At 38.1% G+C, this 14,715-nt stretch overlaps 1 protein-coding gene across 4 annotated transcripts in view; it reads right to left on the reverse strand.

Annotated features, from left to right (window-relative positions):
* The window catches only part of GRM5 (glutamate metabotropic receptor 5), a 562,738-nt gene that overhangs the window by 55,510 nt on the left and 492,513 nt on the right, over positions 1-14,715 (reverse strand). For all 4 annotated transcript variants that reach the window (XM_057299211.2, XM_003832988.5, XM_034933511.3 and 1 more), the window contains exon 8: positions 8,800-9,739. In XM_057299211.2, the coding sequence (XP_057155194.1) occupies positions 8,800-9,739 (940 nt within the window). The remainder of the gene's footprint in view (positions 1-8,799; positions 9,740-14,715) is intronic.

The following is a 14,715-nucleotide window of genomic DNA, read 5'->3' on the forward strand; positions in this document are numbered from 1 at the left end:
TTGTGACTCAGCTCTTGGCGATTTATGGCCAGGCGAGTTTGTAAATACAGCCCCACATTCGAAACAACAATCCCAGCTTGTTGTTCTCACTGCTTTTGCGAGCTGTCATTCCAGTCAGTGTTTCTGCAGTTCCTCATTCATTGTTATTATCCAAAGTAAGCACCTGTTGAATGCCATTGTGCTAAGGGATAGGTGGGATTTGGAAAAGGGTTGCAATTTCTGCTGTTGAGATTTCACAGGCTGCACTCCTGTAATTTTGTTCTAAGGGGAGAGAGTGGGAAAGGGTTAGATGACTTGAAACATTGACCTGCTGGCAGGTGGATCATGAGGTCAAGAGATCGAGACCATCCTGGACAACATGGTGAAACCCCATCTCTTCTAAAAATCCAAAAATTAGCTGGGTGTGGTGGTGCGCGCTTATAGTCCCACAACTTGGGAGGCTGAGGCAGGAGAATCGCTTGAAACTGAGAGGTGGAGGTTGCAGTGAGCCCAGATCATACCTCTGCACTACAGCCTGGCAACAGAGTGAGATTCCATCTCAAAAAAAAAAAAAAAATATATATATATACAACAAACAACACAAAAACAAAACAGCATAATTCTCAAAGTATATTTATAAAGTTCTATTTTTTTAAGTTTGTGGGACTTCTTGGAGGGAAAAATTAGTAAATAGAAGCAGAGTAAAAATGTGGTTTATAAAGAGCTCATAATAAAAGTTTATAATAAAAACTTTGTAACTAAAAATATTATACCAAAAAGTAGTGTAAGTCTTCTCAATTCCTGTAAAAATATTATACATAATAAAAATAAGTCAGTCAGATTTTATTCTCATAAAGAAAATCTATACAAATATTTGAAAATCACCACCAAATTTCAGGCAGTTCTTAAGGTTTAAATTTTATCTCAGAAGCTTTTGTGTACTCTATTCACAATCAAATTTGGTTCATTCAGGATATGATGGAATCAGAAGTGTGCAGTGCAATAAAGATGCAGGGAGCAGTTTTCAAGGAAATTCCTTGGCGGGGAGTTCTACTCCTCACTCATTAATCTCCGTTTTTCCTCAGTTAGGGCTGCCATGTTTGTCATAAGGGCTGGAATAAGGAACACAGCTTAAAGGTTACCTGAGTGGGCTATGAAGCTAGCTTCCTTTTATTCTAATCCTTCCTCTTCTACTTACTATCTGAATGGGGAAGTCAATTAGCTTCTGTTTGCCTCAGTTTCCTCATGTGTACAATAAATGAGCTAATAATGCCTACCCCATAGATTGTTGTGGATATAAAAAGATTCATTACATTTAAGGGGTTTAGAGCAGTGCCTGGCCCATAGCAAGTGCTCAATAACGATTACTCCCTAGCTTCAGCCTTTTCTTGTTCACTGGCAAATGCCAGTGCAGCTCAGACTTTAGTTATTTATCCATGTATTCATTTAACAAACATTTTTTGAGTATTGAGTATGTGATTGGCACTGTGCATGGTGCAAATGATACAGAAAATGAGTAAGATACAGCTCCTCTCTTTAATAAGTTCATGGTATAGTGTGTGTCTGTGGCGAGGCTAGAGATGATGGTGCAAAAGAGTCTTTCAATTAAACAGACAATTCTAACGTGGGATGATAAATGCTCTGTAGTGAGAAGCACATGGCTCATTTGGATCATAAGGAGGGGAACTTAATGCAGTCTCAGAGGGCCAGGAGAGGCTTTCCAGCAGAATTGGTATCTAAGATGAGTATGAGTTGGCCAAGTGAGAGTTGAGGGTGAGATGGGGTAGGTGTATTTCATACCAAAGTAGCTGCCTCTCTAGAGGCCCTAGAGCAAGGAAATTGTATAAGGATCAGTGTGGAAAGTCAGGCAGGGGGTGGCCAGAAGCAAGGCTAGCTAAGGGTGAAGGAGTCAGATTAGCAAGGGCCTTTCCTATTATGCAAAAGAAATTTATGGCTCTATCCTGTCCTACTGGGCAGAGAAGCCCTGAAGGCTTCTAAACAGGGTTTAAAACACTTAGATAGTTTTTCTTGTTTGAATGAGTATCTTTTAAACATTATTTCTAATTTCGGACAGAATTTACTACTTCTACCTTTGGGTCCTTCTGTTTCTCTATAGGCTCCTATCATGGCACTGTATTGCTTTATTGAACTTACTGTTTCTAATCCTGCCTTTCCTGGGAGACTGAGGGCTTCTCAAAGATTGTTTTTTATCTATCTCTGTATCCCTAGGATCTGGAACAGTTACTGATGCTGCTGAGTAGGCATTCAATGGAAGCTTGATTTTAAAAAGAAAAGTTGATTTTAGAAAGAAAGCATTTTTTTTCTTATATTTTTAAGACAAAGCATTATCAGATAAAATCTGGCCCATCAAGTCAGCAAAGTGAGTAATCTTGTTCACTCTGAAGGCAGTGTGAGCTCCATGAGGTGCTGCCCAACAGATCTCTAATCCACCTGTCCTTCTGTGTGCTCTTTATTAATCACTGCATGGCAAGCACTGTGCTAGGCACCAAGGGAGATATAAATACGCTGAAGACAGCATTAGATAGTTGTGAAAATGTTACATATGTATACAAAACAAACTCAATATCCCGAGGGCCTAGCACAGTGGTGGTATTGCTCAGTCCTCAGTCAATGTCTGTGAATAAATAACAAGTGAAGAAAGGGTGAGTGATATGTGTGAAATATATGGAATACATAATAAATGCTCCAAGAGTCCAGATGGGGGAAAATCTGTGAGATGGGTAAATCTGATAGGGTCTCATTGAGGTGTCCTAGCCTTGGAAGATTAGTAGGATCTGGAGAGATAGAAGGAAAAGGTGGAGGACTCTAAAGAAAGAGAAATAGCATGAACATCACTTCATGCAGACTAATAATGCCTGAAGGAAATATAAGCCATTGGAAATTATGAAAGCTCTGATAACAATTGGAGTATATTGGAATTCACACAAATGAACCAGTTTTCTAGGCATATCGTAATTCGGCCAATGAATGTGGGGAGACCAGCAGTTGCTTTAGCAGACAGCCAAAGTGGGCCCTCGTGACAATGCTAATTAAAGCAAAGTTAATTAGTTAATTAAAACAGAAGTGGCAAATGGCAGTTTCTAAATTTCAGTTAAGGTGGAGGCAACACTAATGATTCTGCCCCCTGACTAGAATCCCAGGGGAGGGTTTTGCCTTCTGAGAAAATTTATAACTTCCAGCTGTAGGTCTCTGTCATCAATTTAGCCATGAAAGGCCCATTGCATTTTAGAACCCCAGTTCCATGTGCCTGGAAATTCTGAATCTTGCAGAGCTAGAACTTTAGATTCATCAGATTCAATGCTTTATTTAGGTCAGAACTGGCCTTGTGTTCATTTGTCAATTTGCAGCTGAAGTGAATGCCTTAAACGGAAGCCTGGCATTATCTGCTTGACAATGATTTGATGCTGCACCATGTTGTGCTGGAAATTAGTGTCTAGAACCAAAATGTTAATCACAGGGACCTCTATACATTGATGGCATAAATAGCATGTTTCCATATAAAAAAATCTGTAGTGACTCATTTCCATTTAAATAAAAATCTCCCTTTGCTATTTCAGTGAATTGAATGACTGATTCCGGGCCCTTTTCTATTTGTGCTCTAGGTTGAGCCAATTTAACTTCACAGAAAATTGTTGGATCTGTTAGAATTACCTCTGTTGTCTCCTTAGGTGCTCAGAAAGCTCAAAGTGATTCTTTCTCCATGATGAGAGGTGGAAATTTGCTTCGTCTAGCCCCCTTCTCACTAAAGATATGAACTACTCTTCAGGCCCCATAAACATGTCTTCTCTTGGGTCTATGATGATGTTTTCCAAAGTAAGTTCTTTGGAGCATCAGTTCTTCAGAATGTTAAGAGGTTTACTTGGAAAAAAATGGTCTTATATATATGTTTGCAAAATGATAGAAAGAGTTAACAAATAGATGATAGGTTTCTACAGTGCAAGACTTCTCAGTGTTTATCTCCAATAAGAGAATAGAGTTTTTTCACCTTTTTGACCAAATAATTTCTTTTTCATGGAGCTATTTAATTTTTCAAAGAATACACTAATTTTCCAAAGAAAACAGTCCATATATGCTTAGCTCTAGTAATCATCAGCTAAGACCTTAATTTAAAAACTGCTCCATTACTCATTAGTCATGAAACAATAGGCAAGTATTCTCACCGTGCAGGACCTCAAATTCCCCATCTGAAAAATGGGAGGACTGTTGCTTCAACTTGCAGTATTTTATGACAATTAGAAATGTTAGACTAGTTATACATACAAAAAGTTCTGTAAGGTGGCAGAACATAGTAGGTAGGTAATAAATGAACCATTTTGGGGGACTACTCTGATTTGAAACTTTTTTCCAGTCTCCTACTTTGTGCTCCACTTCTTCTTACTTCTTTCCTCTTCTTTGCCCTCTTCTCTGTTCCATTCCTCTTCCTTCTGCGACTGCTACCACTGTGACTACTACTAGGTGCTAACATTTTAGGCACTATGCACTGGATTATCTAACAAACACCTGACACGCCATTTTTTCTTTCCATTTCCATGATAGAGATGGAAGAGGCTAAATGTCACTTTCCCATATTCTCTTATATTAGACAGTTTGGGCCAGTGAGACACAAGGGCAATTCTTATGGGACTCTGGGAAGACTTTTGTTTTCCCTAATGAAAGTACACAATGTATGGAACCATGACAACTATATTACAACCATTAGTAAAAGGCCTAGAGAATGGTAGAAGTGTTTGCCTTTGCATCACTGAACCAACACCCAAAGAAATCTCCCTCCACAATTTTTATAACATGAGGAAAATGAACTCTAAAGAGTATAAGTGTTTGAAAACAGGCTTTCTGCTACTTGCAGACACAATTCTAAAAGGTTGAGGTAGCATTTATTGAATACTTTCTATGTGCTGGTACTAAACACTTAATGCATATTACCTCATTTACTACTCAAAATAGGAATTATTATCTACCATTTTACAGTTGAGAAAACAGACTAAAGTGCCTTATTCAAATTCATAGCTGAATTGAAATCCAGGTGTGGTTCCAAAGCCAGAACTCTAAACTAGTATGCTGCCTTTGCATTTTCCATCTGTGTACATACACCTTTCCAGGAGCCTGTACAAACTTTTGGAGACATAGTTACCATAATCTTAGATATTATTATAGTCTTCATTTTGAGGTACACAATTAGTATCCTCTTTAAGATAGAGAGCCCTTACCATCTGCCATTCCATGTGGAAGGGACACACACGACCCCATGCAGAAACAGAGGGCACACCCAATCTCAGATTATAGCAGCCTGTTTCTTCATACACCTGACAGAGGACAGCAGAACAGGGCTGGGTCGAGCATGGTAGATGCTTCTCCACCAAAGACCTACATCCAGAGACTTGATTTACCTATTTAAGCCCACATGACATCCCAAGAGATGGGCTCAATAGCATATTAAAATTTTCATGCCTGAGAAGCACAACTCATGGAAGCAATTTAGAAGAAAATGTAAAAATATTAGAAATACCTGAATTTATTTGTTTCCCATTAGCTAAGCTGAAGTGTGGTGAACCATGTGTTATACACTGGCTTTTTATAAAAGTAATTATCAAATGGGAGCTGAATCCCTGCATAACCAGCTATATCCTATAGTGTAATAAATATGCTAAACATCACAGATTTTGTATCACAGAGAAGAAATATTTAGTTTTGGAGCTCATGGAAGCTATAGAGGAAAGGAATTTTAGTTTGCATCTCTTTCTAATGACTGTGGGTTAAAAAGGAGAGCAGATATCAGATGCATGTGATACAAAAGAATTATAGCTTTCCCTGCCCCTTTTTCTTATCCATATCAAAAGCAGGTTCTAGCTTGAATATGCCAGTTGATGTCAAAAAAGAAATCTCCATATAATCAGACTGTGGCCTGTGTCAGCTATAATCACATAGACAGATCAAGATTTGCCAAGATTGCAGAAAGAACACCAAACACTAGCCAAAGGTTTCTCTTTACCCTCTTTCAGATTCTAACATCCAAATGCACAGATTTCAAAATTGTAAAAAACTACATGGCCCTGTAGGAAAAACAAGTTAAAATATTGCAACAAAAATCTTTAGAATTTCCGTTTTCTAGTGGTTGGCACTATCAGTAAAATTTGTTGCTTTTGTTTGTCCCTTTGTTTATTAAATTAGAAATAAAACAGTTGAAAATATTTATTGAATGTTACTAGAGAAACATTATAACTATAGTAAAGCAAGGGATCAGTGATCCGATTCTAGAGCAGAGACTGATGACCACAGGAGTGAGAGAGATATCTGTAATACAGGGCACTGTTGCCTTAATCTTATAAAAGTTAATAGTACAACTAGGGAGTAAGAGTGTGCACATTTGAAGACAAGCAAAAAAAGTACCTACCACATTAATACCATCCCAAATTCATTCAACAAACATACCAAAAATCATTATTGAGCATATTCTATGTGTCAAGCACCCTTCAAGGTACAGGTAGGTATTGGAGGCACAGTGATGAGCAAGGTAAAGAAGGCCTCCATCCCTAAGGAGCTTGCTCTGCTTAAATTGGAAGACAGGATGTGCTATACAGAATGGCAAAGAGCTGGACAACATGAAGATCGAGATGCCCTGTAAAACTCAGATTGTATAATCAATGTCTCCATAGGTTTGTGCTGCCGTTTATAGTGCTGTCTTTGTTATTAAGATCATCCAGATTGTGTATTGGGTACAGTAACTTTCATGAGTAAAAGAAGACTGACAATGGTTAACTTAGTTAATCAAAATAACAAATACTTAAGAAGGGCTTCCTATGTGGCAGACACTATACACATGTTAACTTATTCAGTCATCACAACCAGTCTATGAAGTATGCATTTCTTTATCTCCATTTTTTCGGGGGAAGAAATCAAAGCATAGAGAGGTTAAGTGAATTTGCCTAAGGTTCTGCACCTGCTAAGTGATGCTGCCAGTATTTAATCCCACTGCTCTCCAGCACTATACTGTGCTACCTTCAATAAAGTGCCTGCTATGTGCCAGCCATTACACATATTATCTCCTTCACTTTTTACAATCCAGTTTGTCAGATGATAGAAATAAGGTGCAGAGTAGCACTGCTGTTGTTCAAACCCAAAACAATCTGGCTAGGCAGCCGGTGTTCTCTGCCACCACTCCATGCTGTCTCCCTAAGGGGCTTTCTCTAGTGAGTTTTTTACATGCTCAGACATAGACTCACAATTCCCTTCCTCCATCAATATCCTTGTTTTATATACCAGGCTTTCCTGGGAGATTCTGTTTACAGATAGGACTTGAAGAAAAGCTGATAAAACAAAAGTTTGAAAAATAAATTTTCTTAGCCAAAAGGAAAGGCTGATCTTGCAGAAATTTCAGAAAAAGAATGGTTCATACAGGAGTCAGGAAGGCAGATGGAAAATAGGCCAGCAGGTTAGATATATGAAAGGCCTGCTGTGTACAGACCATGACATTGCCAGGATTTATTGAAAAAGAAGACATGAGTTACAGTTTAATTGAATGTCGTTTACAATGTATGTAGAAAGAGATGAGAAGTGTAAAACAAGTAGAAAAGAGTTGAAAGAGGTAAGAGTACAAGTTAATAATGTAAACGAACTGGACCTTGTGGATAAAATCCAACTATCCTCTGATTTATTTTCAAACTTCAGCAGACATAGTATCTTTACCATCATAATAAGTCATACTTTGAAGATTTAGGGCTGACAGAAAAGTAGGACTTTCCTGCAGGCTAAGTGATAGTATAGGAGAATAGTTCAAGAAATGTTATTTAGATATGTAGCTTCCATTTGAAATCTACATATCTTCCATTTATTTATCTAGATTTTAGAAATACTGTTAAATTTCAGAAGAGTTAGCAGGGCTGATGTCTTGACCAGCTCTTTTGATTACACATTACACTTCTTAAATAGAGGTGATACTTAGTCCCAGTTATCAACAATTGGTGTTGCCTTTTTCATACTTCAACATTTTTCCCAAGCCACTGATAACATGATCTTGTCTTTTGAAGTGCTTTGGGATCATTTATCACATAAGGAAGTTCCTTATATGGGGGGAAATCATTGGCTTCTGGCTTTAGATTCTTTTCAGATTGAAATGGTCGAATAACTACTACCTGTGATATTGAACTTGGGGTGGGATGAGACTATAGGCAACAAAGAATTGGGAAAATGACTGGTTGTTTTTATGTGCAAAGTCACTTTGTTGTTTTGCCCTTTTCAGCTGCTTAGACATCTCCTAAATATTTCATCTTGCCCATTAAGAACTAAAATATAAATCCTACATTCTTGTACCTCTATTGGATGGGCATTTAAGTACTCTTCTGGCTTGAATAAGGTTTAGGCACGTGCAAGTGCAGTCTGATGTGTCGAGTTCTTGGCATTTTGCTCTCAGTATAATCTTTGTTAGTAACATATTTTTACTGTGTTCTGGTGAACTAGAATTTAACCCACAGTATAACTCTGTCCCCTCAGAACTTGAGGGTCCTTGCCTTGGCTTTGTGAGCTAACTCTGCTCTGTCTGCCCTCTCGACCTCACTCCCCCTACGCTGTAACTCTGCTTTATTAGAGATTTTGACTTCCATGTTTCTAGACTTGGCCTAAGTAATTGGACCCACATCCCATTAACCCCATAAATGCCATTTTATGAGAAGGTCCATGCCGTAAGTCACCCTGCCTCACATGGTTTCATTTACCCAGATTTTTCCCATTTAAAAGACCCAGGAAACACATGCCTCTGCTCCAGTTTTAGGGGCCAGCATCCCTCTAAGCCCCCACAACTTTTACCTTAAGGTTTCCCCAGAGGAGCCCCTTCTCTTCCACAGGTTGACTAGGCTGCTGGATCTGCTGGCTGCGGAGGATGACTTGCCATCCCCTACATGCATGCGCACCACGGTAGATGTGGTGAAGGCGCTGCGCACGTTTCTCTCTGGTTTGGCCAGGATGATGTACACCTTCGGCACAAACATGCAGCCTAGGGCCACTGTGGCACTGAGGCTGACCGAGAAACACATGGTGATGATTTTGTAGTTGCTGCCAAAGTAGATTGGCACAAAAGCTAGCCATATAATGCAGGTCGTGTACATTGTGAAGGCGATATACTTGGCCTCGTTGAAGTTAGCTGGAACATTTCTGGTCTTGAACGCATAGAAGGTGCAGCTCAAAATCAACAATCCATTGTATCCAAGTGGAGTGACAACTCCTAGGTTGGTGGTGTTACAGATCAGGTAGACTTCTCGAATGCTTGGGTAGTCATGCATTATGTCAGGAGGCTCCATTATAAAGAGGGCAACGATGATGCCCAACTGGATGCATATGAGAATGAAAGCAATCACTAGCTGGGCACAGGCACTCATGAATCTGGGCTTTTTGGTACAGATCTTCTTCTTGCTGCCAGCCAGGATCCTTGCAATACGGTTGGTCTTTGTTACAAGGGCTGAGTAGCTCATGGCTGGGGAGAGACCAATGCCAATTCTCTGAAGGTAGCAGTAAATCTGTTTGGGCTTCGCAATGAGGCAGAAGGTACATAAGTAGCCCAGGCAGATGCCAGCAAGGATAATGTAGCAGAGTTCCCTGCTTGAGGACTTGACTACTGGTGTATCACGGTAAATGATGAAGACTACAGTAACAAACAGGGTGGCCAGGAGGCCAAGGCAGGCAAACACCACAGCTGCAATGGGTTCAGGGTCACCCCATCGAAGATACTGTACTGGGATCAAGTCACAACCTGCAGAGACACAAACACATATTGTAAAGGAGGGAGAGATGTTGACTTGGGTCACATATCCCTAAGTTACAAGCAGCTGTTTATGACCATTTCAGTTTGTTCCCCATCTACCTTTCTAATTTCAGAATCTCCTGCTACTTATTGTTTCATGTATTCATTCAGAAAACGTTAATGATGATATTACTGAACATGTACATGGTCTGTGATAGGAACTATTCTAGGTTCTGAAACAAAATAATGCAGAACATGTTTCCTGCTCTCATAAAAAAAATCAGTGGCCTTTTAAACAACTGTAACTGTGATAAGGGTCATGAAGAGGTATAACATGGGTTCTAAGCAGTCTCTTGAAGCAGCAAAGGCCTCCTACAATAGGAATGAGCAAATAAATTTGTTGGTTTGATGGAGTTGGGGATTTCATGGGCTTGGCAAACTTACAGTTAAACTACATTAACTGTAAGGAAGAGAGGCATGAAGGGAAGCCACCGTATGACAGTGTAACAAGTGGCCTAAGATGAGGCTGGGAGGTAGGCAGGAAGGGGATCTTGCAGGTTAGAGAATCCTAGATCAGTAGGAAGTTATTCTAAGGATCTTTGTAGAGCAATGACAAGCTCAGATTTGTGTGTGCGTGTGTGTTTTAAACATTTCTTTGGTTTCTATGTGGGTTTTGGATGAGATAAAGGTGTGCACACATTTAAGACTTATTTTAGAGCCATATAGAGTGTTTGAATGGATGTGGGAGTGTGTGAAAAGTGAAAAAGATATGAAATATGACCAACACTAGTAAAGAAGAGTTGGAATTTTCAGAGAATCTTGTGGTTTAGATGTTTTAGAAGATTCTGTTAAAAAAAGGAGGATGTTCATTTTTATAAGAAAACTGACCCCAAAGGCAAACAATTGGCAGGCAAGGGAAGTGCACCACTCTCAAAATCGTTCCTTATTCTTTATTTATGATATGGAGTTTTTAAATTATTCCTTGATTATATAGCAGAAAAATAGTGACAGAATATAGCATCATTTGGATTATCTGTCTTTTACAATTTTTTAGGACAGTGGTTCTCAAAGTTGCCTACACACTAGAATCACCAAGACTACATATATACATATTTACACACATATATAAAATCCTGAGACCTGGGTGTCCCATTGGTTGAGCTTCTGACTTAATTTGTCTGAGTGTGACATGGGCATCAGGATTTTTTAACAATACTGCAAGTGCTTCTAATGTGCAACCAAAGTTGAGAACCATTGTTCTAGGAGGATCATTCCTGTCAGTTAGACTTTAAAGAAAATGGACTTGAGATAGCTTCACTGAGTAAGTAGGAAAGGAGGCAAGTAATCTGGAGCATTGGGCATTTGAGGAATGTAGCAGAAATGACTAATTGCATGTCAATATCTATTCTCCCCTTCATTATCAGCAATAGACCTCTAATTTCATTTGGGATGGTAAAGGCATTAGTTACAATACTACATTTTTCATCAACCATTGCTGTGAAATGTGGCATAGGAATAGGTTTCAGCCAATAACATGTACACAGAGGATTCCTGAAAGGAAAATGACTCATGGTAGAAAGTAACCTTTTTCCCTTCTTTACTTTCTTCTTCTGCTGCCTGGCACATAAACATGATGGCTACAGCTCCAGCAGTTGTTTTGGACTTCAAGGTAACTTGAAGGACAGAAAATGTGTTCTGGGTTTGGAAGAGAAAAATAGAGGGGGCTCCACTCCCTGAGAACCATGGACCCCCCACTACCTGTAGACTATGCATATCCACATCTTCTTTGTTTAAGCTCCTTTCATTTATTTATTTTTTTGATATATGCAGGGAAAACAAATCCTTATTGATAAGGAGTAAAGTTTTCCTATTAACTTGTCCTATCCCATGATCAAGGGTGTTGCAGTCAGTGGCTTTGAATATCAATGGTTACTGGGAGGTAGGGGAGGCAACAACAAGTAATGACAGCAAGGAAGCATGTAGTTCTTTCAAAATATGCCTAAGGGTAGCTTCGTTGTAGAAAGGGAAGGGAAGAAGGGAAGGGAAGAAACAAAGGAAAGAGAAGGGGAAGGGGAAAGGGAAGGGAAGGGAATTATTCTTCCCCTTATTTCTGCCCTGCTGCTGTTTTGCTTTAAGATCTCGCATTTCAGATAGTACTATTAGTACTATAATTAAAGTCATAATGGATTTAATAGGAGTTATGAGCTAGCCTGTGATTCTCAGCACACTTTGCAAAATGTTTCTATGGGAAAATGTATTCTTACTCTAAATAATTGTGCATTTAATATTGAAACAAAGGGCTTTAAATTTTAAAAAATTGTGGATAGCTCAGACTAAATATAACTAAATACAAAACAGTTGTGTTATATGACCTCATTAAGTATAAAAATACATATCTCATTGCTAATTAATATACCTATATCTGTATTTCTAGTCATCTACATTCCCATGTGCTTCCTATATAGTTGGAATTCAACCTCTGATACTTTAGTATGCCATAGAGTTTAGGCTTATATTTACAAATTTGCTCCTTGGAGAGGCTGTTTTACCAAAAAAAGTATTAATCATATATATATATATATATATATATATATATTTTTTTTTTTTTTTTTTTTTTTTTTTTTTTTGAGACATAGTCGCCCTTTGTCACCCAGGCTAGAGTGCAGTGGTGTGATCTTGGCTCACTGCAACCTCTGCCTCCCGAGTTCAAGCGATTCTTGTGCCTCAGCCGCCTGAGCTGGGATTACAGGCACGCCCGGCTAATTTTTTTGTATATTTAGTAGAGACGGGATTATGTTGGCCAGGCTGGTCGAACTCCTTGCCTTGAGTGATCCACCTTCCTCGGCCTCTCAAAGTGCTGGGATTACAGGCATGAGCCACTGTACCTATCCCATTCCTATATTTATTATTTTATATTAGTTCATTTATAGCAATGATTTGACAATAAAATTTATTAAATATATAGAGGTCTGTTTCTACTGCTAGGTCATGTGCTGCTAATGTCCATAGCAATTTACTTATATAGGAAACGTTATGTTTGTATATAGGGCAGGAATCTTTTCATTACCTAAAAGAATGAGCTGGAAAAAGTAATTAAACACTTAATTTTACCCCAGTTTTTCCTACTGTTCTGCTAAATCTTAATTGTTTTCATCTTAATGTAATTAAGTTTAATTTCTAAATACTTTGCATAGAATAACATTTACTACTATTTTTATCAGATGTATTTTTGAACTCTTCATGTTCAGCTTACTAACATCTGTGTGAAACTAAAGAAAACTCATTAGATATATGTGTTAAAAATGTACATGAGGCTTGTCTCTAATGTGATGTAATTATTTTCACAAATCTTTCAGGATTTATATATTAAATGAATGTTTCTTTTATTTAATGTAAACCATTTAGAAAGTCTTACATTTAGTTTGATGCCTTCATTGCAAAAAATACTGTTGTAACTATTCTCTAAGAATAGCAAACTGGACTCTGATTAAAGGGTTATAATCACTGAATCTTATAATTGAATTAGATCTTAGAGTTTCCAAAAAATGGATGCGTATCACAATCACTTGGGAAGCCTACAAAACTGTAACTCAGGAGTCTAAACTCAGAAGATTTTGAGTCAGTACATTGTGGTGGGGCAAAGGAATCTTTATTTTGAATAAGCAACTTCAGTTATGCTATATTAGTCTTTGGTGCAATTTAACCTTAGAGATTATCAAGCCAAATTCTTACCCATTGTGCAAATGCCTTATATGATAACTCCAAGATGTAATCATCCTAACCTTACTTAAGGCTTTTTATAAAATATATCATCTCAAGGGCAGGACTGGTGGTGGTGTGGGGAGATAGATTGAAAAGGCAGGAGGCTGTGATGGCAAGTGAAGACTGGAAATGAAGAAACCAGTCAGAAGACTATCACAAGGAGACAGGGATGATAAAGACAAAAACTAAGTAACTGTACTAGAGAAAACAATTAGTTGGTAAAGACATTTCAGAACTGGAATTGAAAGAAATTATGAAGAAGATAGAAGAATCAAGAAGAAAGGCTTTGTAGCTGATAGCAATACTGTTAACTAAGATGAGGGCTTAGGAAGCAACGGGTCACATTTCATGGGAATGATATCTAGCTCCAGTTTGAGCATGCTGTTTGTACTGAGTCTGACCTAGTGAGCTTTGAAAAGCTATCAGTGTGGAAGTTACAGCTTTAGGAATCATCTTTTTATAGAAGCTGAAAATGAGAGACATGGAAATAAACACAACCAATGAGGAAATTCTTAGATGTGGATGAGAGCAGAGCCTAGCAGTCTGGTGTAACACCAATACTAATGAATGAGAGAGGGAGAGAATATGTCAGGGAAGATGTAACATCAGACAGAAGGAAGGAAGTGTATCAGAAGCCAAAGGAAAGTATTAATTGGATGGCCCACCACAGTCTCCTCTAAGAATATCAGTTCTGTTTTACTTCTTAAAATTCTTACCCAAATAGCTTGCACAAAGCTTCAAGCTTCAGGTTCACAGATATCTCTTCTGACATTAGATAATTATATGTTTTTTCCCCTTCACTAGTATTAGATTTATTTCTTTTGAATAAGGGATAATATACTTTCTAACATGAAACAAGGTCTACCAAATCTCAGAATCTTGAAATAATGCTAACCTCATTATGATATAAATTTAAATTCTCAGTGATAACTACCCTTACTATGTACACAGTTGTACAAATATCTGTGTAGTTATTGTTCCTAACTTCCTTATTTTCTTCTAATCACTGGGCATTTTTTCCATCAATGGTTGTATTTTTTATCCCTGTTTCATCCTTACTGTAATGGTAAGTTACTGGAAGTGTATGTAGAGGTTACCTAAGAGTCTAAAGCGCATATAATGTATAGTTTTATTATGAATTTAATCAATTTAGCATATGTTATTATATTTTAAATTAAATAATCTTGATCATGTCAGTGAAATTCCTTCCTAACAAGCATATT

Source organism: Pan paniscus, chromosome 9 (assembly GCF_029289425.2).
Source record: "Pan paniscus chromosome 9, NHGRI_mPanPan1-v2.0_pri, whole genome shotgun sequence".
In the NCBI taxonomy this organism is placed as follows: domain Eukaryota; kingdom Metazoa; phylum Chordata; class Mammalia; order Primates; family Hominidae; genus Pan; species Pan paniscus.